The 27,477-nt window shown below is 43.3% G+C and overlaps 1 protein-coding gene across 1 annotated transcript in view; it reads right to left on the bottom strand.

The window, feature by feature from the left end:
* The window catches only part of CYP4F22 (cytochrome P450 family 4 subfamily F member 22), a gene marked incomplete at its 3' end in the record, with an annotated part of 138,120 nt that overhangs the window by 48,389 nt on the left and 62,254 nt on the right, over positions 1 to 27,477 (bottom strand). Inside the window, exons 3-4 of the mRNA XM_083354700.1 lie at positions 26,477 to 26,621; positions 4,371 to 4,498 (exon numbers count right to left, since the gene is read on the bottom strand). Coding sequence (XP_083210826.1) covers positions 4,371 to 4,498; positions 26,477 to 26,621 — 273 coding nt within the window. The remainder of the gene's footprint in view (positions 1 to 4,370; positions 4,499 to 26,476; positions 26,622 to 27,477) is intronic.

Below are 27,477 nucleotides of genomic sequence, written 5' to 3'. Positions count from 1 at the left end.
CTGCCAAGAAAACCTCCCAGCCCTCAGTGTTATCCATCCTCGCCAAACAAAAAAATTTGGCCATCCACCATTTACAGCCTCAAATCAAAATCTGGGTTAAGATCCAGGGGGTCCCTTGTGAGATGGAGGTAGACTCAGGGTCCTCCATCTCAATAATGTCCTGGGACACTCTCAGAAAAATCGGTTCTAAAAGCAAACGCCGCATTTCCTTTCAGCCCTCCAAAATACTACTCGCTGATTTCCAGGGAGCTGCCATACAATTAAAGGGACAGGCCAAACTGAGGGTAGAATTCAAAAAATTCCAAGGGCATCTTACGGTCCAGATTACAGAAGGACCCAGGACCAGCCTCATCGGCCTAGACTGGTTCGAGGCTTTGGGCATCTGCCTTGAGGGCACCAACCGCATCCAGTCACAAACCTTAGAAAACGTATGCCAAATGTTCGCAGATGTTTTCGATGGGACACTTGGCAAATATACTGGCCCCCCTATCGACCTCAAACTTAAACCAGAGGTCGGTCCCATCCACATTAAAGCTAGGAGAGTCCCCTTCACCCTGAAACAGAAAATAGAAGCCGAATTGGATCACCTAGTAGCCCTAGGGGTCCTAGAACTAACAGACGGGGGAACCTGGGAAACACCCATCGTAACCCCAGTCAAGCCAAATGGGGACGTGAGGATTTGCACAGATTATAAAGCCACCCTGAACCGCGCATTGAACCCCCACGCATATCCAGTCCCCGCAGTCAGGGACGTGCTGTCAGAAATAGGCTCTGGCTCAATATTCGCCACTCGATCTGGCGCATGCGTTCCTCCAACTACCCGTCACCCAAGAAACAGCTGACGCCCAAACTATCGTCACACACCGCGGCGCCTTTAAGGTAAACCGCCTTCAATTCGGAATTTCAGTGGCTCCTGGTATTTTCCAGTAAGTCATGGAGAAAACCCTAAAAGGGATCCCTGGGGTCTGCCCCTATTTCGATGACGTGCTCATCGCAGGGGAATCCGAAAGCACCTTGGCAGCCAGGCTGCAAGAAGTACTGTCCAGATTCCGCAGAGCAGGGTTAAAACTCAAACGGGAAAAATGTTCCATAGGTGTCCCATCCGCAGAATTCTTAGGCTACAAAATCGACTCACAAGGAATTCACCCCACTAACACCAAAATCCAAGCCATCAGAGCCGCCCCAACGCCAAAAAACAAAACGGAGCTCCAGGCTTTCCTGGGGCTCTTGAATTTTTACCATGCCTTCCTGCCCAGGAAAGCGACCATCGCAGAACCCCTCCACAGGCTACTCGATAAAGGGGCAGCCTGGCAGTGGACGGCAGCCCACGACAACAGTTTTAAGTCACTAAAACAGATGCTGTCCAGCAACGCAACCATTTCCCACTACCAAGAAAATAAACCCCTCTGCATAGCCTGCGACGCATCCCCATACGGGATCAGAGCAGTTTTGAGCCACTTACATGGCAATGGGACCCAAGCCCCGGTGGCCTATTATTCAAGGACCCTTTCCAAAACAGAAAGGAACTATGCCCAGATCGATAAGGAGGCTTTGGCAATCGTGGCGGCCATTAAAAAATTTCATGACTACCTCTATGGCCGCCCCTTCATAATTTACATGGACCACAGGCCTTTGCTAGGCTTGTTCACCTGGGACCGCCAAACCCCCCAAATTCTGTCTCCCAGGATGCTGCGATGGACAACGTTCCTCGCAGCATATTCCTATCAGTTAATATACAAACCGGGGCACCAAATGTGTCACACTGACGGCCTCAGCAGGCTGCCCCTACCCCACGTAGACCCAGCCCCAGCCCCAGCCCCAGCTGGTAACATCTTAGCCATCCAGGAGCTCCTGGAATGCCCACTGACAGCGAACGATATAACTGCCGCAACCGCACGAGACAAAACGCTTAGCGGGGTGTTAGCATGGGTACACACCGGATGGCAATCCTCCTGCCCAGGCACAGAATTCCAGCCATACTTCACCAGACAAAATGAGCTAACCTCACACCTGGGATGCATACTCTGGGGTTGCAGGGTAATCGTGCCACCCGCGCACAGACCCAGAGTCCTGCACACATTACACAAAGGACACCCTGGCATCGTAAAGATGAAAGCCTTAGCCCGTAGTTATGTGTGGTGGCCAGCTATCGACCAAGACATCGAAAAACACCTAGCTGGCTGCTATTTATGCCAGCAGTCCCATCCAGTCCAACCCAGGGCCCCCATCCACAAATGGGAACTCACAAAAAACCCCTGGTCCCGTATCCACATCGATTTTGCCGGCCCCTTCCAAGGGCAGGTTTTCCTTATAGTAGTGGACAGTTATTCCAAGTGGCTGGAGGTTCTCCCGGTTCACAGCACAACAACTGCTGCCACCATTCAAGCCCTCAGGGGAATCTTCGCAACGCACGGCCTCCCCGACGTTTTAATCTCAGACAACTGCCCTCAATTTACCTCTCGTGAATTTCAGATCTTCACGAGGAGCAATTGTATTAGGCATGCAATGTCGGCTCCCTTCCATCCATCGTCCAACGGCCTTGCGAAGGTTATGGTGAGGGCCACCAAAGACGCCCTCCGAAGGATCATCACGGGAGATTGGCACCGTCGCCTGGCACAATTCCTCTTGGCCCACCACGTTACACCCTGCTCCTCCACCGGCAAAAGTCCTGCTGAACTGTGATGGGGCCGCCGACTGGTGACAAGGTTAGACAGACTTCATCCCGACAGACCAGCGGCCGAAATGACCTCCAATGCCCACCCAAAAACATTCTCCCTGGGACAAAATGTCTGGGCTAGGGACTATGAGGGAAGGGACAAATGGGTCCAGGGAGTCATCCTGGATCAAACAGGGCCCTTATCCTACACGGTGGACACTGGGATGGGACTAGTACATCGCAGACATGCAGACCAGCTTCGACCCAGGTCACCACCAAACATCCCCCTGGGGCCGCCTTCTGAGGAACCCGCACCGTTCAGCGACATCATCCCCAGCGAACCACTACCCCCCCCCCAGGACATACAGTACAAACTCCGACCAACATCCCCCTGGAAGCAAATCCACCAGCGACACAACTAGAAGAAGGAGGCCCCCTCCTTCGCCGTTCCAGCAGAGTCAGAAGGCCCCCCGCCTACCTCGCGGACTTTGAATGGACTGGAAAAACACCGACGCAAAAGTGCCCCGTTAAAAATGTTTGTTCCAAAAGTTCGATTAATGTTGTTAAGAATCCCATTTCAGGGGGGAGAAGGGGTGATACATACCAAACCCCCAGGAGCCTTCAAACATCCTGGGGAAACCCCGACCCGGCAGCCATTGACAGTTGACAGCTGTCAAAAGGCTGCCAGAAGAAACAACACATGTGCGTAAAACCGCATGGCAGCCATTGACAGTGACAGCTGTCAAAAGAACTGCCGAAAGCAAACACGCACGCACCAGGTCTGATCCAGCTGACAGCCACCGGAGCTGTCAGCATGGCAGTCCCCAATCAGGTCCTTCAGCTGAGCCGGTCGCTCAGCTGAGAGGATTTCCCTAGCAGCCGACAACAGCCCCAGAGCTGTCAGACTGCCGCAAGACAATTGGCCGCCGCCCTAGCGGCGGGAAAGCACGGTTCACTGATTGGTTATAATGTTTGACAGTTCTCTATAAAAGCCGGTTTGTGTTGCCTGTCAGCTGTCCAGAGCTGAGCTAAATAAACGTATGAACTTTGCCTACGGTCTCCCTCTCGTCCTTCGTGAGACAATTCACCATCCATTTCATGTTAAGAGACTTTTTAACTTTGTGTTTCAATATCTTTAAGAAATGGGCAAGCAACACCAGGATAGTGGGTGCTAAGGTTTTCAAGACAGTATCAAAATGCTCAAGCTTACATTTGTGTGCAAACATCTTGAACACCTGGTAGAGCACAAAAAGTACTTCCTTTTGAACTGTTTAAGTAGGTGAATCTTTTTCCAGACTTGCACAACTTCTTCAGTAGCTGTTCCTGGCTTTTTCCACATGTGTGGGCACATACACTCACTTTGCTTTTAAAAGTGGGTGTTAGTATAAAATATTGTGATCTTATAGGAAAGCTGGAATTGAACACAGGAAGCTGCCAACAAATCCCACATTCATTTGAAATAAGGTACCAGTTGCAACACATATTGAGTAAGAATGGAATGATCTCTGTACCAACATTAGAAAAAATGCTCACAAAAGAGCAGTGAGCATTCAAAGATGTCATAAGATGTCATAAGAAGAACCCTTAACATCCTTTTTCCTTCCCATTTCAGTTGTACATCTAGAATAGATAGACTGCACCAACAGAGATGCAGAGACATTTAATGAGTATGGGAAGAATGAAGTGGGGGTGCACAAGTTTTAGAAGAGCTCACATGCATGATGTTTGTACTCTGATTGAAGATTTTCACATAAGGCTTCAGGATATCAAAATGAAAGGCAGGAGTGAGCAAACGCCGGTTTCGTGCCCACTTTGTCCCACTGCTCAGTAATAATCCATCTCCTGTGGTAAGAAAAATTGGAGCTGATTGAAGCAAAGGATTGAATTAGGCAAAATTCTTCTTTGCCAGGGGAACTGTCTGCATCTTTCCATACAAACTAAATCTGACTTCCCCAATATGGTATTTTCTAGATATGTTGGATTACAGCTTCCATATTTCACAACCAGAGAAATCAGAGACAATATTTCAATGTTCACAAAACAAATCATTTGAATTAACTATAAAGTATATCTTGGCATGATTTCCATCTGTAAGATATCCTGAGCTATACAGCCAGTACACATAATGTAGCTGTCAAAACCCATTCCTATTTTATTTCATTTCTATTTCATCCCACCTCTCCTGGCTTTTGCCATGCTTCCAAAGGGGAGGGGGGATGTGCTTGCAGGGCATTGCTTTCACTTCCTCCCCCTCGTTACAATGTAATCTCTTATTTTGTTTATTGGGGCTGTATCCTGTTTCCTGCATTATCTCTCTCTCTGAACTCTATCTTTTTAAACTGTCAATTGAGAACAAAGGAAGAGATAGGGATCTAACCTCAGTGCCTGGATTTTGTCTACACTCCCAAAGAAAGGTGTGAACAAGCCACCGACTCACGTGAGCTGGAGATGGGCCGATATTATCTCCTTGGTTCCTACAATGGACTTAACACTTGGGGATTGGCTATCCCACATGGGGGGGGATCAATCTAAGGGGTGGGGTCCTGCTTGGGGACACTATAACCTACTGTGTTGTGCGAGAATTCTCAGATCCTGTCTATTATGCCTGCAATCTCCTATTCTTAATAAAAGTTCCTGCTTGGAAGAAATTGTTTCCAAGAGTTCTGCTTTCTTAAGATGTGGGTTTGAAGTAGGTCCTGACACTAGCCTGACATAAGCAGGGCCTAGAGGACCACAATGTGGAAGGGTTTTCTATAGAACTATAGAGATTGAAAGCATTCATTATGCAAACACATATTTCAAAGAAATATCTTTAATGCTGTCCTGGAGTAAATATAAAATCTTGGAAACTGTAAGATGACTTTCCAAACCTCATTTATATTATTTAATTAAAGCTGTGTTTCTCCCAATGATTTGAAATACTTTTTCCCAGATTTCTCTCCACCTGTCAGCTAACCCACTGCTGCCTTTTAACTGATTATCACAGGCTTTTCCTAACCTCCATTCAAACTTTCACAGTAACAATAAAAATGGATTGAGAGGCATGGTGTATCTTATAGGTGCCAAACTCGATCGTGTCATGTGACATATTGTGAGGTATTATGAAATTTTTTGCCTTTGTGGAGCTGGGGTGGGCATCACCTCTGTGTGACATATCTGGGTTGTGGGCCGCCAATTTGACACCCCTGGTGTATGTTATTAATATAAACTGGTTTTTCCTGTTTCCTTTTCTTTTATTCTCCCATGACTTCAGTTTTGCTCATGTAATACTTTTTCTTTATATTATGTTGCTTACCCTGAAATAGTATAACATGATGGGGATGCATGTACATGTAGTCCTCACTGTATGACCATTCATTCAGCAACCATTTGAAGTTACGATGTTGCTGAATGGATTTATGACCAGCCCTCAAAGTTCCAGTTGTTGCAGTACCCTGTGGTAATGTGGATAAAATTTGGGTCCACCCACATTTACAACCACTCCCTTGCCATTGTCCCTCACCCTCAGCTGATTTTTGTCATTGTCTTCACCTGCCTCCCCTCTGCTGTGCTCATCCATATGACCATTCTAAAAAGAAGGCCCTGGTTGTGTTGATGCAAAAGAAGGTGGAGCAAAAGAAGGCCCTATCCAGTAGTGGCATTTGTTGGGGACAGAGGAAGGCAGGGCCCAGATGGTGGGGGCAACTGGTGTTGGTGGGTAGGCATGGGGCAAAAGGGGGAAGATGTGGGGGGAATTGAGGTGGAGGCAATCCCTTACCTTCTTCCAAGAATGGCTTGGATCCAGGTGGCTCCTTGGCTATTCAATCAACAACAGTAATTGGGATTTGCCAGAACTGCTGTTGCTAAGTGGAACAGTCACATGACTTTTCACTTAAAGATTGCATCACTTAGCAATGGAGTTGCCAGTCCTAATTAGAACTGTTACTGTAAGTGAGGACAACCTATATGTCTATGAGTAGTACTTTTGTTTAAAGCATTTTATGATCCTAAAAACTAAGTTGCTTATTATTGGGTGTTAGAGCAATTTTGCATAACAATATATTAATAAAGTGAGAGATGTTTTACCAAGCCAGGGCTTCAGGAAGCCATAGAAGAATTTGTCCTTGGGAGCAGTATCAGCTGCAGAAAAAAACAGAAACAGTTTTCCTGCTGGTCTCTTTAAAAACAGCAAAATAGTTCCAACCTTAGTGTCCCTAAAATATCGTGTTCCTCAGCAGAATTAGAAGGCAACTGATCTTTCCTAAATGTTTGTCTTATTACTTGACTGAAAGTATCTTGCCCTTTGTATCTTATCAATGATGAGCTCTTTGCTTGGCTAATTAGCCTGGGGCAATGCTACTTCAGGAATTAAGCAACAAGAATAGTTGATATTATTGATCGGTCGGCCATGTGACGCTTGAAATCAAGGACGGAAGAAAACTTCAAAAACTTCAAAAACTCTTTACTAGTATTTTATTATGTGAGGCCTGCAAATATCTTTCTGAGACTTAAGAAGTCTTTCCCCATAAAAAAGATGTCTTTCTCCACAAAATTTTTCAAATGCAAACAAGTCTAGAGTCACTTCTATAATATCTATCTTTTCTAAGTTTCATTTTTCAAAAAGCAAAAGGGCAAATTTCATTGGTAGTTATTTTCTGACACTCACTTCCTTAAAAGTCAGAACAATTGTTACTATCATTATAGCAACATCAACATCATGACAAAAGAGATATAACAGTTGAAATGGGAAAACTAACAAGAATTATAATTAAAACATACAAATAGCTCCAACAAAATAACTAATTCTCTAAAGAAAACTAGGCAGGAAGAAAACCTTGTATTATTAAATGTAATATCAATTCAGAAGCTGAGGTCTCAATTGCTTTGTGAGCCTTTCCCTCTTTTTGCCCCTTCAAATTATTATTCTCTCTTAAGCCTGTTCACAACATTATTTCTCTTTTTCATAGTCAATCCACCAACTTTCCCAATGTGATACAAAAGAGGAGATGTAGGAAGCAAACACAGAGTCAGTCAAATTTCCCTCAGTATAGCCAATGTTAAAATATTTTATTTCATTCTGTATTTTTAAGCTTGGTATGATTCCTCCTTTAATTGTTAGCTTCTTGTTGTTCCCTGGTGTCCAATTTTTAAAGTTTTATTAAAAAAAAGAATTCAAAAGAAAAGCAATTTCCCATGAAAGGATTCTTTACAATTAATTTCAAAATCTTATTTCTGATTTATCTGGACCCTCAGTACACTTTCAACTTTCTAAAATAAAAGTTTAAAACAGCTTTTGCTGTTTATTAAAAAAAAAGTCCTTAAACTTTATTTAAAACATATTTTGCTAAGGACTAAAAGAAACTCACCTTAGTAGTATATAACACATCATTCCAAAGATTCTTAATAGCAGAAAAGCAGTAAACAAGCAATTTCCAAAAGTCATTAAAAAAAGAAGTGTTGGAAGTCAGCATTCTTTCAAAGGCCCCAACTAAGGTTTGAGCAAGATGGGTATTCCCTTGTCTCCCAGAGCTCTAAACCAGCTGTTGAGCTGAAATTAGGGGACAGTATAGGAAATATCAATTGTGAATGTGCAGATGGTCCTACTGTCTTTAGGCTCTTACAAAGTCCTGGATGCAGGGTCATGAAAGGCCAGCAAGAAAAATACTCAATGTCCTAACCCACCCAAAAACATACAATATCTTTAGGGAAACACCCAAAAGGGAACATGTTTGTTACTTCTGCTCCCTTATCTACAGTATGCCAGAGTTACTAGATGATGTTGTGATTCAGGGTCAGCCTGTGGGTTCGGCAGTTGGGTCGGACGATTCAGAGGAGGAGGAGGGGGTGTTGGAGAGGTTGCTGAGGGTGTTGGAGAGCTTGCTGATGAGAGCCCTCAGCCAGGCCCCTCCCACCTGGTTATGACGCAGACCCGGCTGTCTGAGCCTGACAGCGTGGATGAAGATGACCCACAGCTGGCCCTGTTCAAGGACACCCGACGAAGGAGGCAGTCAAGCAGGAGTAAACAGAGGAAGGCAATGGGGCACCTCGGAAGGAGGCAGAGAGAAGCCACGCCCTGAACTGTTTAAAAGGGGAATGCGTGGGAGGGCTGGTTTGCTGAAGGCAACCGTTAGAATAGCTCCTGTTTCATGGTTTGTGTCTGTTGGCTTTTGTGTCCATAAATTTGGCAGGCTTAGTTCCAGCCTCTTGCCTTCTTGTAAAAGGGGTTGTCCCTGCCTTATCTGCAGGGCCAGTAGTAGGCTAGTACAGAACAGTTTGCCTTCAGCCTCCCACCCCTTACTATTATTATGGAGCAGCTATGTGCTGAGAATGCCCAGCTCGCCCAGCAACTCACTTTGTTGGCAGCTCAGGTGGCTCAATTGCAAGCTCAGGTCCATGCTGCACCCCCACCATCACCCCCACCCAGGAGAAAATGCCAAGTTGCGATGCCGGATAAATTTACTGGCAATCCAGAACTGTTTCCTGCTTTCCTGGGACAATGCCAGCTCTTTATCAGCGTGAGAACAGCTGATTTCCCCACTGACTGGGATAAGGTGGTGTTTGTGTTAAGTCTTCTTTCAGTGATGCAGCTCGTTGGGGCACGCCTCTGCTGGCTCAACCTAGTCCATTGTTGGACAACTTTGTGGGGTTTTGTGATCATATGCGTCTGATGTATGAGGACCCTATAAAGACCCAAACTGCTACTCGACGCCTGAAAGCTCTGAGGCAGGGTCAACGCCCCCTACAGGGCTATATCAGCAATTTTCAGCTGCTTAGCCAGGATTCCGCCTGGAATGAGGCTGTGCTTGTGGATGCCTTCCAGGATGGATTGTCGGAGATGTTGGATGAGCTGGCCCGTGTGAATATTCCCTCAGACCTGAATGGGCTGATCCATCTCTGCCTGCGGATCGATGCTCGGTTGCAGCAGCGAAGGAGTCGCCGTGCCACCCCACAGACCCCTGCAGCCCCTGTTGTGCGTGAGACCCCAGTTCAAAGGGAGGAGCCAATGGAGCTGGGTGCCGCCAGGTCTCATCTATTGGTGACTGAAATGAACAAACAACGATCGGGGGGGGTTGTGCTTTTACTGCGGGGATCCTGGGCATTTGGCTGCTTTTTGCCCAAAGAAGCGACAGCGGGCATCAGTGACCGAGTCTGCCCTGAGAAAGTCCCCTACTTTTCTGTCGGGAAATGCCCCAAGCCCGATCTAGATGGTGTGTTAGATCGGGCGTCCCACAACAACACTGAGCGACGTCTTTCCGATGCTGCCTGTGGACCTCCACAGCATCTGATATTGGAGGCACGTCTGAGGGGATTCCAGTCCATGCCTTAATTGACTCTGGGGCCACCACAAATTTTATGGACTCAGCATTTGTGGCCAAATGGGCTGTTCCCCAGTGCCCGGTGGATCCGCCCATGTTAGTGGAGACTAGCGATGGTCGAGTGCTCCTGTCTGGGCCAATTACGGCCGCCACGCAACCATTATGTATGGCCATCAGTTCCCATGTGGAGGCCATCCAGTTCTATATCACCTCAGATCTGCATTTCCCCATGGTCTTGGGACTGGCGTGGCTCCGGACACATGACCCACAGATCTATTGGTCACAGAACCTGGTCACCTTCCCAAGCTTGCAGTGTGTGGACCACTCCCGCCATATCTGTGCCAGCCAGGTGGAGGGTTCCCCAGGGGTTTCCTTGCCTCCTGAACTGTCTGACTTTGCTGATGTGTTCAGCGAGACAGAGGCGGATCAATTACCCCCGCACAGGCCCTATGACTGCCCCATTGATTTAGTCCCTGATGCGCCTCTCCCAGTGGGGCGTTTGTACTCCATGTCGGGCCCCGGGTTGGCTGCATTGCAGGACTTTCTGGAGAAGAATTTGGCTCGAGGTTTCATCCGGCCCTCATCCTCGCCAGTGTCTGCACCCGTGCTCTTCGTCAAAAAGAAGTCGGGCGAATTGCGGCTTTGCTGCAATTATGGGAAACTCAATGCCATCACGGTGCGCAATCATTACCCGCTGCCTCTCATCCCTGAACTCTTGGACCGACTCTGGGAGGCTAAGATCTTCACGAAACTGGACCTGCGTGGAGCTTACAACCTCGTCAGGGTTCGGCCGGGTGATGAGTGGAAGACGGCGTTTGGTACTTGTTATGGACATTTTGAGTACACGGTGATGCCGTATGGCCTGACCAATGCCCCCGCTGTGTTTCAGCATTTCATGAACAACATTTTCCGGGATTTGTTGGATCAGTTTGTCGTGATCTACTTGGACGACATCCTGATCTACTCCCCGTCGCGTGAGGTGCACCATCAGCATCTCCATCAGGTCCTGCAGCGACTCCAAGAACATCAGCTATTTGCCAAGTTGGAGAAGTGCCAGTTCTACCGGGTGACCATCGATTTCCTGGGTCACCGCATTTCTCCTGAGGGCATCGCCATGGAGCCGAGTAAGGTTGAGTCTTTGCACAGTTGGCAACCCCCACATTGTGTGAAGGATATTCAACGACTTCTTGGGTTCGCCAACTATTACCGAGCTTTCATTCCTGGGTTTTCTGGTTTGACAGCTCCCCTCACCCAGCTCCTGCAGAAGAAGACTCAGTTTCAGTGGAATGCTCCAGAACAACGGGCTTTCCAGACTTTGAAGGAAGCCTTCATGAAGGAGCCCATCTTGAAGCATCCTGACCCACAACGGTCGTTTGTCGTGGAGGCGGACGCGTCCGACATTGCCATTGGGGCGGTGTCACTCCAGGCAACGACGCCCAGCGGTACCCTCTTCCCTTGCGCGTACCATTCACGAAAACTGAACCCTTCAGCACGCAATTATATAATCTGGGAGAAGGAGCTGCTGGCCATCAAAGTGGCGTTCGAGGCCTGGAGGGAGCGTGGCATCAAATCGAGGTCCGGACGGACCATAAGAATTTGGAAAACCTGCAGACCACTCAGAATTTGAACCAACGCCAGATCCAGTGGTCTCTTTTCTTTGCGAGGTTCGACTTCTGAGTTCGGTACATACCTAGTGGGCACAATCAAAGAGCGGATGCTCTGTCCAGGAAGCCCAAATATTCCAGAGTGGAAGACAAGCTTCTGCCCAGGACAGTGATCCCCGTTGAGTCTTTTGCTGCAGTGCGGGAGCCAGTTGATATATGGGCTCGGATCCGGGAGGCACAGCAGCAGGAGGTGTGGGTGGCTCAGCGGAAGGAGGAGGTGGGGCCAGATTCTCCTTGGACGGTCACGGATGGGCTCTTGTATTATCGTGACTGGCTCTACATTCTGGGAGGGCCACTCAGGGGACTCATCCTCAGCCAGTGTCACGATAACCGGACGGCAGGGCATTTTGGCCTGTTCAAGACCCTGAACCTGGTCTCCCGTACATTCTGGTGGCCCCAAGTCCGACATGATGTCCAGACCTATGTCACTTCCTGTATCCCATGTAGGCAGGCCAAGTCAGCGACAGGGGCCCCGCCTGGATTACTGCAGCCCTTGCCGACATCCAAAAGACCCTGGGGGGCTGTGTCCATGGACTTTCTGACAGATTTACCCCCATCTTCTGGTTTTATGACAGTGTATGTGATGGTGGACATGCTGATCAAGATGGCGGATTTTATCCCCTGTCGTGGCTTACCATCAGCCCGTGCCACTAGTTGTATGTTCATTCAGCAGGTGTTTTGGCTGCACAGCCTCCCTGATAGAGTCGTCTCTGATAGGGGGGGCAGTTTACAGCCCGTTTCTGGCAGAAGTTGATGCATGCGTTGGATATCAAAATTTGCCTCTCGTCCACGCATCATCCTCAAACTGACGGGAGAACCGAGAAGGTCATCGGTATTCTGGAACAATATCTGCGCTGCTACGTCAATCTGCAGCAAAACAATTGGGTGGACTATCTGGCCATAGCTGAGTTTGCATTCAACAATTCGCAGCACACCTCCACACAGATGACACCGTTCTTGGCCAATGTGGGATATCACCCCCAGTTTTTTCCCCCTTTCTCCTGTGGACTCACCAGAGCTGGCAGCGAATGACTACATGGCAGAGTTACAGGCGATCCATCGATTGGTGCAACATCAGTTAGAGAAGGCCAAGGCCAATTACAAAAGGTTTGCTGATCGGTCAAGGTGGGATAAGCCTCCACTATTGGTGGGAGATCGGGTCTGGTTGTCCACCAGGAACCTACCATCAACACGGCCGGTGAGAAAGTTAGATCACCGATATTTAGGACCGTTCCCAATCGAGGCTGTCATCAATCTGGTTGCCTATCGCTTAACTCTGCCACGTTCCCTGCACGTGCATCCAGTCTTTCATCGGTCTTTGTTGGTCCCCGAGCAACTGGCCTGTCCACTCCACTGAGTGGAACCTCCCCCATCAGGACCTCATGATGGAGACAGCACCCCCGAGTATGAGGTCGCCAGCATCAGGGACTCCCGTTGGCTGAAAGGTCGTTTCCAGTACCTGATTGAATGGAAAGGCTACGGACCAGAGGAGTTCACCTGGGAGGATGCGACCACCATTCATGCTCCTGCTTTGGTGTCTGCTTTTCATGAACAATTTCCATCCTGACCGCATCCGGATCAGCAGAAGGGCCCTGCAGTGCGGGATAGTGTTGTGATTCAGTGTCAGCCTGTGGGTTTGGCAGTTGGGTTGGTCGATTCAGAGGAGGAGGAGGAGGAGGGGATTGGAGAGCCTGCAAAGGACAGTTCTGAGGCATCGCAGAGCTCTCAGCGAGGCCCCTCCCATCTGGTTACTACTCAGACCCAGCTGTGTGAGCCTGACAGCTTGGATGAAGATGACCCACAGCTGGCCTTGTTCAAGGATGCCTGAAGCAGGAGGCAGTCAAGCAGAAGTAAACAGAGGAAGGCAATGGGGCACCTCGGGAGGAGGCAAAGAGAAGCCATGCCTTGAAACTTTTTAAAAGGGGAATGTGTGGGAGGTGCTGGTTGCTGAAGGCAACCGTTTGAACAGCTTCTGTTTTAGTGTTTCTTATATGTTTTGCTCAGTTTCCTCTGTTTTGGATCTGTTTTGTGTAAATAAATTTGGCGGGCTTACTTCCAGCCTTTTTCCTTTTGAAAAGGGGTTGTCCCTGACATTTCTGCAGGGCTGGTAGTAGGCTGGAACAGAACACTGCCAATGTGAGTATGAACGTTCAGGACTTTGAAATAGAAACAGGCATATGGGCAGATCATAATTCATTGAAAATGACCTGGAAAGGAATACAAAAAGGGCCAAGATGGACTTTAAATGGTTCCATATTAAAAGAAAAAGAATTTATAGAGTTAACAAAAAAAGAAATGGAATTCTTCTTCAAAGAAAATAAAAAAGAAGATACAACAGCACAACATCTATGGGACATAGCTAAAGCGTATTTTAGAGGTATAGCTATAACGTATATGGCAAGGAAAAATAAACAAAGAAAATAGCAATATGTATTATTAAAAAGAATTTGGAAAGTTAGAATTAGAACTGCAAAAAAATCCACAAAAAAGACTTTAGAAAGAAAAATGGATATAATGAAACATAAATTAAATCTGTTAGACTCAGAAAAAGTGGCAGAACAGATAAAAAGAGTGAAACAAATTTTTTTTGAAAATGCCAACAAGCCGGGAAGATGTCTAGCTTATAAACTTAAAAAACAGAAGAAAAAAAATGATACATAATTTACTCAATGGGAAAGGTTATTTACAATATAAAAATGAAGAAATAAAAAAGATAAAGACTTCCGGGTGGCTCTTCAGCGGCGCGGATGGTCGGGATCGACCGCCAGCCCCCTGATCTCGTTAAAGCCGCAGAGCAGTGACAATCAGCTGTTCTGCGGCTTGAAAACCCTTCCCCTCAGGTGAAGAGGGGAAGGGGAGCATTCTGGGTAGGGGTAAAGCTCCCCTAGAGCCCTAGAATATTTATTCTGGGGCTTGAAGGGTGAGAGCTCCCCTGAAGCCCGGAGATACTCTGGATCGGAGGACTTCTCTGCTTTTAAGCAGAGCAAGACGCTGAATCCACTCCTGCTGGAATTGATTGTTATCTTGAGCAACTAAAGCAGGCACAGCGGATGCGGGAGCTGTATAAATAGCAAGTATAAGGCTTTAACTCTGGAATCTCAACTTTCTTTCTGTTTCAATGATCGTCTTAGAAGGAAGGGGAAGATGGCGCATGAGTGATTCTTTGTAACAAAAATTGAAAGTGCATGGCTGGTGAGAGACGAAAATTAATTGGGTGTTAAAATGGCTTCTAAACCATCCAGTTTCTACTTTGAGAAGTGCGGGTGCATCACCAATTCAGCAACAGTCTGTACTACAGACTTTGATGCCACCCCCCGCAGCACCTACACCTGCATTGACATTAAAAGATTTACAAGATGCTTTACAAGATGCTTTAAAAAGTCAATCTGAGCAAATATCTAAGCAAATGGCAGAGCTTATTGATGAGAAAAATACGAGAGGACATTTTATTGGTGTTTCAGGGGCTGGCAGCTTGTATTGAGCGTCTGGATGAATGTGTGGAATAAGTAAATCAAAATAATTTGAGATTGGAGGCTAAAATGTCTGAAACAGAGAATAAAGTGGATAAGATTGACAATGATGTGGTAATGATACAATACAGAGACATGGAGTTTGCCCTGAGGATAAGAGGTTTGAAAGAGGATTCAAAGGAAAATTTGAAAGGAGATTTTAGCAGAAGCTCTGGAACCGATTTTAGGGTGTCAAGCTGAAGATATTATGGTGGATATAGATAAAATATTTCCTGGATTGCCAGGCAAAGAAAATTAGCAAGAGATGTGGTAGTTTATTTCAGAAAGAGATCAATTAGAAATGTGATTGTTCAAGCTTTTCACAATAACAGATTTAAAGTGGCTGGTCAAGAGGTTTTGATTCTGAAAGAAATTCCTCCAAGAATCTTAAGGAAAAGGAAAGAGTTTGCTTTTTTGGCAGATGAATTAAAGAAAAGGCAGCTCCAGTTGGTATCTCCCATCTAAACTGGAGCTGCCTTTTCTTTAATTCATCTGCCAAAAAAGCAAACTCTTTCCTTTTCCTTAAGATTCTTGGAGGAATTTCTTTCAGAATCAAAACCTCTTGACCAGCCACTTTAAATCTGTTATTGTGAACTATGTAGGTACAAGATATCGTCTTAATACAGTTTTGAAGGCACGAGATTTTTATTGCAATGTACTGAAAGCAGGTTCTCCACCATCCCCGGAATTTAAAAGAAGGAAGGAAGGAGTGAGAGAGGCACAAATGGAAAATATACAGGGAGATGCAGAAATTATTTCATTGAATGCAAAAGAAGCTCAGCAAACTTTGGAAACTGCGCAGCCCCAGGGTTTGTTAGAAGAATCTAAGACTCAAAGAGTGACACGGGCTGCAGCTAGACGAAAGCAACAAGAACAAGAACAACAGAAATCTATAACTACAACTCAAGAATTTACTTATAGTGAAGCAGTGGGAGATGCGCAACCAAAAAGGCAGGTGCGTGAGGATCTGCAAGATGCGCTCCAAAAGCTTCATGTCACAAAAGATGGTGACAAAGTTTCTAACTTGGAATGTTAATGGTTTAAATTCACCGCAAAAGAGAAAGAAAATATTTCAGTATTTGAAACAATTTTAAAATGATGTTACATGTTTGCAAGAGACGCATATTCGTGTATCTGATCAAAAATATTTGATAAATTCTAGATTGGGTACTCAGTTTATTGCATCTGCTTCAGAAAAGAAGAATGGAGTAGTTATCTATGTGAAGAAGGATTTATCAGCTAATTTAATTGAAGCAGATAACCAAGGAAGATATATCATAATTGAACTTTTAATAGAAGGGCAGAAAATACTTTTAATTGGACTATATGCACCTAATCAACAGCAAGGAGAATTTTATAAATTTTTACATAATAAAATAATTCAATGGGATTATAAATTGTGTATTTTGATAGGAGACTGGAATGGAGTGCTGGATATGCAAAAAGATAAAAAAGGACGTTTTAAAACCACACCAAATCACCAAATTGCCTAAATCTTTTTTTGATACGAAAGGTGATTTGGAATTGAGAGATGTCTGGAGAGAACAAAACGTGGATGAAAAGGATTTTACTTTTTTTTCTGATAGACATCAGTCCTTATCCAGGATTGATTTTATATTGACTACTAATGATTAAGGGAATTAAAGATAAAGAGAATTAAAATAAAAGATCAAGATTATAGATTAAGGGCTTTTGCGGATGACTTGGTTATTACATTAACTCAACCGACTTTGTCGGTTGTAGACTTGATGGAGATAATTTTGCAATATGGAAAAGTTTCTGGATTTAAGATAAATAGGCAAAAAACTAATATAGTGTCTAAAAATATGACTATGGAACAAAAGGAAGTCCTAGAAAAATTAACAGGATTTGAAATTGTTAAAAAGATTAAATATTTAGGGGTATATATTTCAGTTTCAAATGTGAAATTATATAAAAATAATTATGAATTGTTATGGTTAAAAGTACAAAAAGAGTTAGATAGTTGGAGAAAATTACAATTGTCTTTATTGGGAAGAATTGCAGCAGTGAAAATGAATGTCTTACCAAAATTTTTATTTTTGTTTCAAATGATACCTATACTAAAAAAAGATTTAAATTTGGAAGAATGGCAGAAAGGTATTAATAAATTTGTTTGGGCAGGGAAAAGACCGAGAGTAAAACTTAAGATAATGCAAGATATACGTGATATACGTGAAAGAGGTGGTCTTAAAATGCCCAATTTTAAATTATATTATGAGGCTGCGGTTTTATCATCAATTAGTGATTGGTTTAATTTAACACAAGGAAGATTACTGAATATTGAGGGATGTGATTTATTATATGGTTGGCATGCATATTTGTTGTATGACAAGAAGGTGGATAATATCTTTAAAACTCATATTTTAAGATATGCTCTGTTGCGAGTTTGGAAAAAATACCGATATAAGTTAAATTATAAAATACCAATTTGGGCAATACCTAAACACGCAATAGAAAATATAAGTGTGGGATGTAAACATGATGTGACTACATATAAAGAAATTCTTAGATTGGAAAGGAATGTATGGCAATTAAAGTTGTTTAATATTTTAAAAGAAGAAAAAATAGTTCAGACCTGGTTTCAGTATGGGCAGTTACAAGCTAGATGGAAAGAAGACCAGAAAATTGGCATTTCGACAACTGATGAAAATTTGGTAAAACAAATTAGAGATCAAAGTCAAGCGCATATAAGAAGGATATATAATGCATTGATAGAAATAGATTCAGAAACGGAACTTGTTAAAGACTGTATGAATGCAGCCGCGCGAGTGGTGGTGGGAGTTTCCCGATACTCCCATGTAACACCTCTACTCCGTGAGCTGCATTGGCTTCCAGTTGTCCTCCGGGTAAGATTCAAGGTGCTGGTTATGACCTATAAAGCCCTAAATGGCATGGGTCCGGGTTACTTACGGGAACATCTGCTGCCGGCATCAACTTCCCTTCGTCCAGTGCGCTCCCACAGAGAGGGCCTCCTTAGGGTGCCGTCGGTGAAAGAGTGTCGACTGGCGGCCCCCAGGGGGAGGCCATTCTCTGTGGGCACGCCAGACCTGTGGAACTGTTTACCGGTGGAGCTCCGGACGGCTCCCAACCTTCGCTCCTTCCGACGTGACCTAAAAACATATTTATTTGAACAAGCCGGCCTGGTCTGATGGGTTTAGGGGTATTTTAACGTTTTGTAATTTATTAAATTGGGCTATTGTATTTAATATTTTTTAATTTTTATATATTGTATTTTATTGTATTGCCCTGTACACCGCCCTGAGTCCTTCGGGAGAAGGGCGGTATAAAAATAAAATAAAATAAATAAATAAATAAATAAATAAATAAATAAATAAATAAATAAATAAATAAATAAAATGGGCCCAGAATTTTCAGGAGCCAATAACAATGGATATTTGGGAAAAAAAAGTGGGTCAGAAATGTAAAATTCACACAGACACAAAATTTAAGAGAGAATTGTTATAAAATGTTTTATAGATGGCATTTAGATCCGAAAAAATTAGCTTGTATGTATCCAAATTATCAGCCTAAATGTTGGAGGTGTGGTTGTGATGATGCAACGTATTATCATATATGGTGGATTTGCAAAAAAGTTAAAGCTTTTTGGATTAAAATTTGGTGGAATGTGCAGAAAATATTTAAGAAAAAGATAAGGTTTTCTCCACAGTTATTTCTGTTGGGTATTATTACAGATTGTACTGTTATAGAAACCAAATTGATGTTGAATTTAATAACGGCAGCAAAACTTTTGGTATCTCATTATTGGAAGAAGGAGGATCTGCCTACGATAGAAGAGTGGACTTTAAAAGTTTGAAACCTGGCAGAAATGGCAAAAATCTCAGCATATTTGAAAGAACAATCGCAACAGAGATATATTCTGGAATGGAGAAGATGGATTGATTATATTCAGAATAAATATGGGACTAAAAAGTTTCATTTAGCATATGAATAAGCATTAGTATTATAAGATGTATTATTATTTAGTTATTATTATTTAGTTATCTAGTTATGTTTAAGGGGAGTTAAAGTGCAATAGAATTTTAAGTGTTTTTTTAGTCAGTTCGCTTATTTTAGCTTAAGTTTGTAAAAGTTAATACCCTGTATTCAGCTCTGGGAAGTTGGGGGGGAGGGGGAGGGAGGGAGTTTATGTTTTTAAAATGTATTTTAAAACTTTTCAATAAAAAAGATAAAGAATTCTATAAGGAACTGTATGATAAGGAGGAGACTTCAAGAGAGAAAACTGTAAAATACTTGGAAGAAAGTAATCTTCCAAAGATTTCAGAGACATTTAAAAATATGTTAGACAAAGGGGTTACAATGATGGAAATAACAGAGGCCATAAAGAGACAAAAAAATGGGAAAACACCAGGTCCAGATGGACTTCCTTTTATTATTAAATTTGTATACCGCCCTTCTCCCGAAGGACTCAGGGCGGTTAACAGGGCATATATAAATAACAATACAAAAATTAAAAAGGAATTAAACAGGTGCCCAATTAATATTACAATAACAATAGAACACCCATTAAAAACCCTAATGTTCCCCATCAGGCCAGACCAGCTAGTTCAAATAAGTGGGTCTTCAGACCGCGCCGGAAGGAGCGAAGGTCCGATGCCATCCGGAGCTCAACCGGCAGTTGGTTCCATAGCGCCGGAGCGCCCACAGAGAAGGCCCTCCCCCTGGGGGCCACCAGTCGACATTCCCTGACCGGAGGCACTCTGAGGAGGCCCTCTCTGTGGGAACGCACAGGGCGGAGGGGAGTTGACACCGGCAGCAGGTGGTCCTCGAGGTACCCCGGACCCATGCCATGTAAGGACTTGAAGATCATAACCAAAACCTTGAATCTCACCCGGAAGACAACTGGTAACCAATGTAGCTTGCGGAGCAAAGGTGTAACATGGGAGTACCGGGAAACTCCCAAGAGTTTCCCGGTGGAGTTATATAAGAACTTACAAGAGATATTAAGCGAACCATTGAAAGATGTTTGTAGTGGACTTTTATTAGAAGCTAAAATGCCAATGACGTGGATTGAAGCAAATATTACTTTAATACCAAAAGAAGATTTGGATTTGACCCAGATTAAGAACTATAGACCGATTTCATTGCTCAATGTGGATTATAAAATTTTTACTTCAATAATGGCAGAGAGATTGAAAAAATATTTGGTTGAATTTATACACCCAGATCAAAATGGCTTTTTACCAAAGAGACAAATTAAAAATAACTTAAGAGTGATAATAGATGTATTGGAATACTATGAGCTACATCCAGGGAAACAAATGACATTAATATTCTTAGATGCTCAAAAGGCATTTGATAATCTTATGAATTTATGGTTCATCAACTACAAACAATGGACTTTGGACAGAATTTTATAAATATGGTAAAAACAATATATATTAAACAAACATCCAAAGTGATTGTGAATGGAGATTGTACTGAGAGCTACTGGAATGCGCTGAGATGGACAGATTAACTATGAGGCTGAAAGACAAAGAAGAAACAGAATATTACCAAAGCTGGAATTTATTCTACAAATGGCTAGAGGAGAGAACCAAAGAGTAGGACTTGACTATGTATTAGCGTTTTATGAATCCAGACCACACACTGATTGAAAAATTAACATATGTATGTAGAGGGGAAAAAAATAAAAAGCTTATTACAAAAAAAAAGTAAAGCTTGAAGGCAACTTTTGGTTTTCTGTATTTTTTACTAGCAAAACCTCAGAACCTGCATATCACAGCTGGAGAGTGCCTTGCAGTCTTCTCATGAGGAGCAACTGTCTGGAGCAGTTGTGGGTGTTTTTAAGTCATCTCCTTGTCTGGCACAGTTTAAAGAGCCGGTCTATTCACCAGCTCCCCTTCATGGATTACTGCCTTGTCGTGGCGAAGGGGCTTGCGTAATTCAATGAAGCTATGAGCTATGCCGTGCAGGGCCACCCAAGACAGAAAGGTCATAGCAGAGAGTTCTGACAAAACGTGATCCACTGGAGAAGGAAATGGCAAACCACTCCAGTATCTTTGCCATGAAAACCCTATGGACAGTACCAAAAGGCAAAACGATATGATGCTGGAAGATGAGCCCCTCAGGTCAGAAGGCGTCCAATATGCTACTGGGGAAGAGCAGAGGGCTAGTACTAGTAGCGCCAGAAAGAATGAAGCGACTGGGCCAAAGCCGAAAGGACGCTCAGCTGTGGATATGTCTGGTGGTGAAAGGAAAGTCCGATGCTGTAAAGATTTTTTCTCCATAGGAACCTGGAATGTAAGATCCATGAATCAAGGAAAGCTGGACGTGGTCAAACAAGAGATGACAAGATTGAACATCGACATCTTAGGTATCAGCGAACTAAAATGGACAGGAATGGGTGAATTTAATTCAGATGACCATCAGGTATACTACTGCGGGCAAGAATCCCTCAGAAGAAATGGAGTAGCCTTCATAGTCAACAAAAAAGTAGGAAAAGCAATACTGGGATACAATCCTCAAAATGACAGAATGATCTCAGTTTGAATCCAAGGCAAACCATTCAATATCACAGTAGTCCAAGTCTATGCCCCAACCACCGGTGCTGAAGAGGATGAAATTGACCGGTTCTATGAAGCCCTACAGCACCTTATAAAACTAACACCCAAAAATGATGTCCTTATCATCATGGGAGATTGGAATGCTAAAGTAGGAAGCCAAAAGATAACTGGAATAACAAGCAAGTTTGGCCTTGGAATACAAAATGAAGCAGGGCACAGGCTGATAGAATTTTGTCAAGAGAATACGATGGTGATAGCAAACACTCTTTACCAACAACCCAAGAGACGGCTTTACACATGGACATCACCAGACGGTCAACACAGAAATCAGATTGACTATATGCTCTGCAGCCAAAGATGGAGAAGCTCTATACAGTCAGTAAAAACAAGACCAGGAGCTGACTGTGGCTCAGACCATGAGCTTCTTGTTGCAAAGTTTAGGCTTAAATTAAAGAAAGTAGGGAAAAGCGCTAGGCCAGTCAGGTATGAATTAAATCATATCCCTGTTCAATATACAGTAGAGGTGACAAATAGATTTAAGGAATTAGATCTGATAGACAGAGTGCCTGAAGAACTATGGACAGAGGTTCGCAACATTGTACAACAGGTAGCAACTAAAACCATCCCAAAGAAAAAGAAATGCAAGAAAGCAAAATGGCTGTCTGAGGAAGCTTTGCAAATAGCTGAGGAAAGGAGGGAAGTAAAAGGCAAGGGAGAAAAAGAAAGATATGCCCAATTAAATGCAGAATTCCAAAGAATAGCTAGAAGAGATAAGAATGCCTTCGTAAATGAACAATGCAAAGAAATAGAAGAAAACAATAGAATAGGGAGGACCAGAGATCTTTTCAAGAAAATTGGTGAGATGAAGGGAACGTTTCATGCAAAAATGGGCATGATAAAGGACCAAAATGGCAGGGACCTAACAGAGGCAGAAGAGATTAAGAAGAGGTGGCAAAATTACACAGAAGAACTATAGAAGAATGAGCTTAATGTCCCTGATAATCACAATGAGTTGGTCACTGACCTCGAGCCAGACATCCTAGAATGTGAAGTGAAGTGGGCCTTAGAAAAGCTGAGCAACAACAAAGCTAGTGGAGGTGACAGTATTCCAGCTGAGCTATTCAAAATCTTAAAAGACGATGCAGTAAAAGTGCTACACTCAATTTGCCAGCAAATTTGGAAAACTCAACAGTGGCCACAGGATTGGAAAAGATCAGTTTACATTCCAATTCCAAAGAAAGGCAGTGCCAAAGAATGTTCAAACTATCGCACCATTGCACTCATTTCTCATGCTAGTAAAGTTATGCTTAAAATTCTGCAAGCTAGACTCCAGCAGTATGTGGATCGAGAACTACCAGAAGTACAGGCAGGATTTCGAAGAGGCAGAGGAACTAGAGATCAAATTGCTAACATACGCTGGATCATGGAGAAAGCTAGAGAGTTCCAGAAAAACATCTACTTCTGCTTCATTGACTATGCTAAAGCCTTTGATTGTGTGGATCATAACAAACTGTGGCAAGTCATTAAAGAGATGGGCATACCAGACCATCTTATTTGTCTTTTGAGAAACCTATATGCGGGCCAAGAAGCAACAGTGAGAACTGGACACGGAACCACTGATTGGTTCAAAATTGGGAAAGGAGTCCGGCAAGGCTGTATACTGTCGCCTTGCCTATTTAACTTATATGCAGAGCACATCATGAGAAAGGCAGGGCTAGATGAATCAAAAGTTGGAATTAAGATTGCCGGAAGAAACATCAACAACCTAAGATATGCAGATGATACCACTCTAATGGCAGAAAGTGAAGAGGAACTAAAGAGCCTCTTGTTGCGAGTGAAGAAGGAGAGTGCAAAAGTTGGCTTGAAACTAAACATTAAGAAAACCAAGATCATGGCATCTGGCCCTCTCAATTCCTGGCAAATAGATGGGGAAGAAATGGAGGTAGTGACAGATTTTATTTTCCTGGGCTCCAAGATCACTGCAGATGGGGACTGTAGCCAAGAAATTAAAAGACGCTTGCTCCTTGGGAGGAAAGCCATGGCAAATCTAGACAGCACACTAAAAAGCAGAGACATCACCCTGTCAACAAAAGTGCGTATAGTCAAGGCTATGGTCTTCCCAGTTGCAATGTATGGCAGTGAATGCTGGACCATAAGAAAGGCTGAGCGCCAAAGAATTGAAGCCTTTGAACTATGGTGCTGGAGAAGACTCCTGCGAGTCCCTTGGACTGCAAGGCGATCAAACCGGTCAGTCCTAGAGGAGATCAACCCTGACTGCTCTTTAGAAGGCCAGATCCTGAAGCTAAAACTCAAATACTTTGGCCACCTAATGAGAAGGAAGGACACACTGGAGAAGAGCCTCATGCTGGGAAAGATTGACGGCAATAGAAGAAGGGGACGACAGAGAATGAGGTGGCTGGATGGAGTCACTGAAGCAGTAGGCGTGAGCTTAAATGGACTCCAGAAGATGGTAGAGGACAGGAAGGCCTGGAGGAACATTGTCCATAGGGTCGCGATGGGTCAGACACGACTTCGCAACTAACAACAACAATTCACCAGCTCTTTATTCCTCCTCTATTGTTAGCTCTGTTTTTTGTCGGGCTATCTTAAATCCATCATTTTTTTCCCAGGAACCATTTTAAATTCACCATTTCTTACCCAGCAGTTCCACTTAAAGGCTTTTAGACTTTGTTGATTTGGACCAACTGCTGAGTCACTTTGATTGATTGCAATAACAACCTAACAGGATACAGGGATCAAATGAAAATTCAATTACTACAAAACACTGCATGCAATAGGACAGAAGGAAAAAAAAGTAGAAATATCCAAAAGAATACTATGGATTTCTACAGTGCTTTTTTGTAAAAGAAAAAGGTGCCGGAACTCACACGTCATACAACCCGCTTTGCCTACCCTACAAGGTTCCATTCAAAAAAGGTGCCGGAACTCCGTTCTGAGCTTTCTATGACAAAAAAGTCCTGGATTTCTACTAGACATTCCAAAACCTCATTGAGATTTGACATATTGATTTTTATCACCACAATCCTCATCAAATATTTTGGGTATTAACCCCAGAATTCCTATCCAAGACATCTAGAGATGTCCATCTCCTACCTGGGAATTAAAGTCATCACATCTTGTGAACAGCCAATTAGGAAACAGTGACTTGTGTGCATGCAAAAAAACCATTATAGTAACACAACTATGAGTGTGGATTGCATCATCCTTGGTTGGGTTCCCAGAAAACTTTTATTAGCTTATGCTGATATCTCAATTTAGAAACCATTATGTCTCCTGGCTTGCAGTGGGAAAGGAGTGAATAAATGGTTTGGAGATAAGGCCACCTTTGGCTTTTAAGTGGGATGCTAGGGACAATATTCCAAAGATCTGTGACAGTAGAGCAAGAAAATAGGTGGGGCCAGGGTAAAAATAGCTTAATGTGTTCCAATGTTAATTTAACTAAAATGAAAATTTAATTGATTACACATCATTGTTTATTATGTATTTCATACTTTCCTTAGATGTCAGAGATAATTATTCAGTGCACCTCAAGAGGTTTTAGGATCACTGTTGGGCAGAGTGGTTTTGTGGCTTACAATATATATGAAACATTTTATATTCACTAATATATTGGACATTGTACATGTGCTAAACATTATAACGTTGAATATTTCATGGGGGGGAAAGATCCCAAATATAATCCATCCTGATGCCAGCTAAAATCAAGATCAACAGTCATAAAGGAACAAATGCAATCCATAGAATTATTGTTCTTGGAACTCTTCCAATCCAGCCCCAGGCTCAGGGCAGGAATCCTCATGTTATCCCAGGGGTCTTCAAACTTGGCCCTTTTATGACTTGTGGATTTCAGCTCCCAGAATTCCTCAGCCAGCGTGCCCGACTGAGGAACTCTGGGAGTTGAAGTCCATAAGTCATAAAAGGGCCAAGTTTGAAGAGCCCTGTACTATCCATTAAAAGTAGCCCATGTTGAACTGAATAGCATAGTCAAACACCAGGAGTTAACCACAGGAAATGTTTTATGGTATTTGTACTATGTCATAAACAGTTTTATGATAATTTTTATGTCATAAAATGTTTGCCAAATTTCAGTTTTATGGGAGACATGGGTCACAGATTTTGGACAATTTCTGTAAGCTGGTCCATGATTTGAGGACCCTCGGTTTAAAAATTGTTGCTCTATGATGTGCTGTTTCACTTAGTTAAAGGTTACAAGAATGAGAGTTTTAGTACTATACTGTATAGGCAGATTAACACAAATCCAAATTATTAAAAAAAATCCCAAGATCCTTAAAATTCTGGTTCTCAATGCTTTTTTCATTAAAAACCCATATTTTAGCATATTCAAATAAATAATCTTAACACATAGGTGAATCCAATAAAAATAAATGGGTCAACCAGATAAAAGGCTGAATTTCCTTGACAAGATGCTTAATTGGCTCCCTAAGCATTATATCCTTAGAGAAATTGCAAAAACCAGATTTGGGCTTGGACTGCAGCTCCTAATCTGTTCCTCTCTACATCAATGTGAGGCTGTCTGTTTATTATTTGGGGTTCAGTGGTCCCTGCCACAGAGATTTATGAACACTTGCTTATAGCCTAATATAGGATATGGTTTTATCTACTTGTGGCTTCATCTACCTACCAGATTTAAATAAACCAGGTCTTCTGCAATGTGAATTCAACTTGGATACTCAGCCAATGCCCACAGGACTCTATAATAGAGTCTGTCCCAATGAATTATGGACTCCCCATCCATTTCCAGTTTTGCCATCATTCGCCACAATACCTGATGCTGTCAGAACTTGCTTGATATAATCAGGATGAACCAAGGACAAGACTGGCAGGAAGGGCCCCATCCATAACATAAATGTCGTGGAGAAGGTGCTTACAATCTGTACCAATTTGACCAATCCCTCTTCAGTGGGTGGAATCTGCAATGGATAAAGGCACTGAATGCTGGTGCAAAAAGGAGGAGAAAGTTATAGGGCTAGTTGGCCAAAGCAAAAAAAGAGACTGGAGAAAGACTACCAAAAAATAGCTTTGCTCTGAAAATACCCTATTGAACCTGGTGTTGAGGTTATGGTCACATGTCAAAAGCAGGCATCTATAGTTCTAGTAAAATCCACTGAGCAGCAGAAATGCAGGCCTTGAGCCCTAGAGGCACTGGCTAAGGATGCAGTCACCTTTCATTTTCATCAAGTCTTAGGCAGGCTTCTCCAAGTGTAAGCTACCATTTCACCAGGTTCATTTTGTAGATGTTTTCCGTGTTCTTTCATTTAAATAATGTCATCTATTGTGAGCCAGGAGGAGTGCTTTCTCTGTTGTGGTGCATGCTCTTTGGAACAGCATCCCCCCAGATATCCATGTGGCACCCACCATTCTGAAACTCCAAAAATCATTTAAAATCTTGTTATTCTCATAGATCCCAAATGTTTTGTTCAGAGTTTTTTTTGAGGGGATAGTATATGGAGTTTGTCTTTTCTGGACATATAGAGTTTTTTGTTTGTTATTGGTTCTTTTTAATAAAAGCTGTCCAGAGTGGCTCTGGAGTCACTAACTAATAGCAAAATAAAATATATTGAGACACTATTGAACAGGAAAAAAATGTAAATAATCAAAACTGCAGAGGGCAGAGGTCAACCCCTAGGCCCCTTAGTTGTGGGGTGCCTCAGGGGTTGGTACTTTCGCCTCTCCTGTTCAACATCTATATAAAGCCGCTGGGAGAGATCATCTGTGGCTTCGGGGTGGGGTATCATCAATATGCTGATGATACCCAGCTTTTCATCT

The sequence above is a fragment of the Vipera ursinii genome (genome assembly GCF_947247035.1).
Source record: "Vipera ursinii genome assembly, chromosome: 2".
NCBI classification, from domain to species: Eukaryota; Metazoa; Chordata; class Lepidosauria; order Squamata; family Viperidae; genus Vipera; species Vipera ursinii.
Note: the sequence above shows the minus strand (reverse complement) of the source record. Positions and strands in the feature narration are given on the sequence as shown.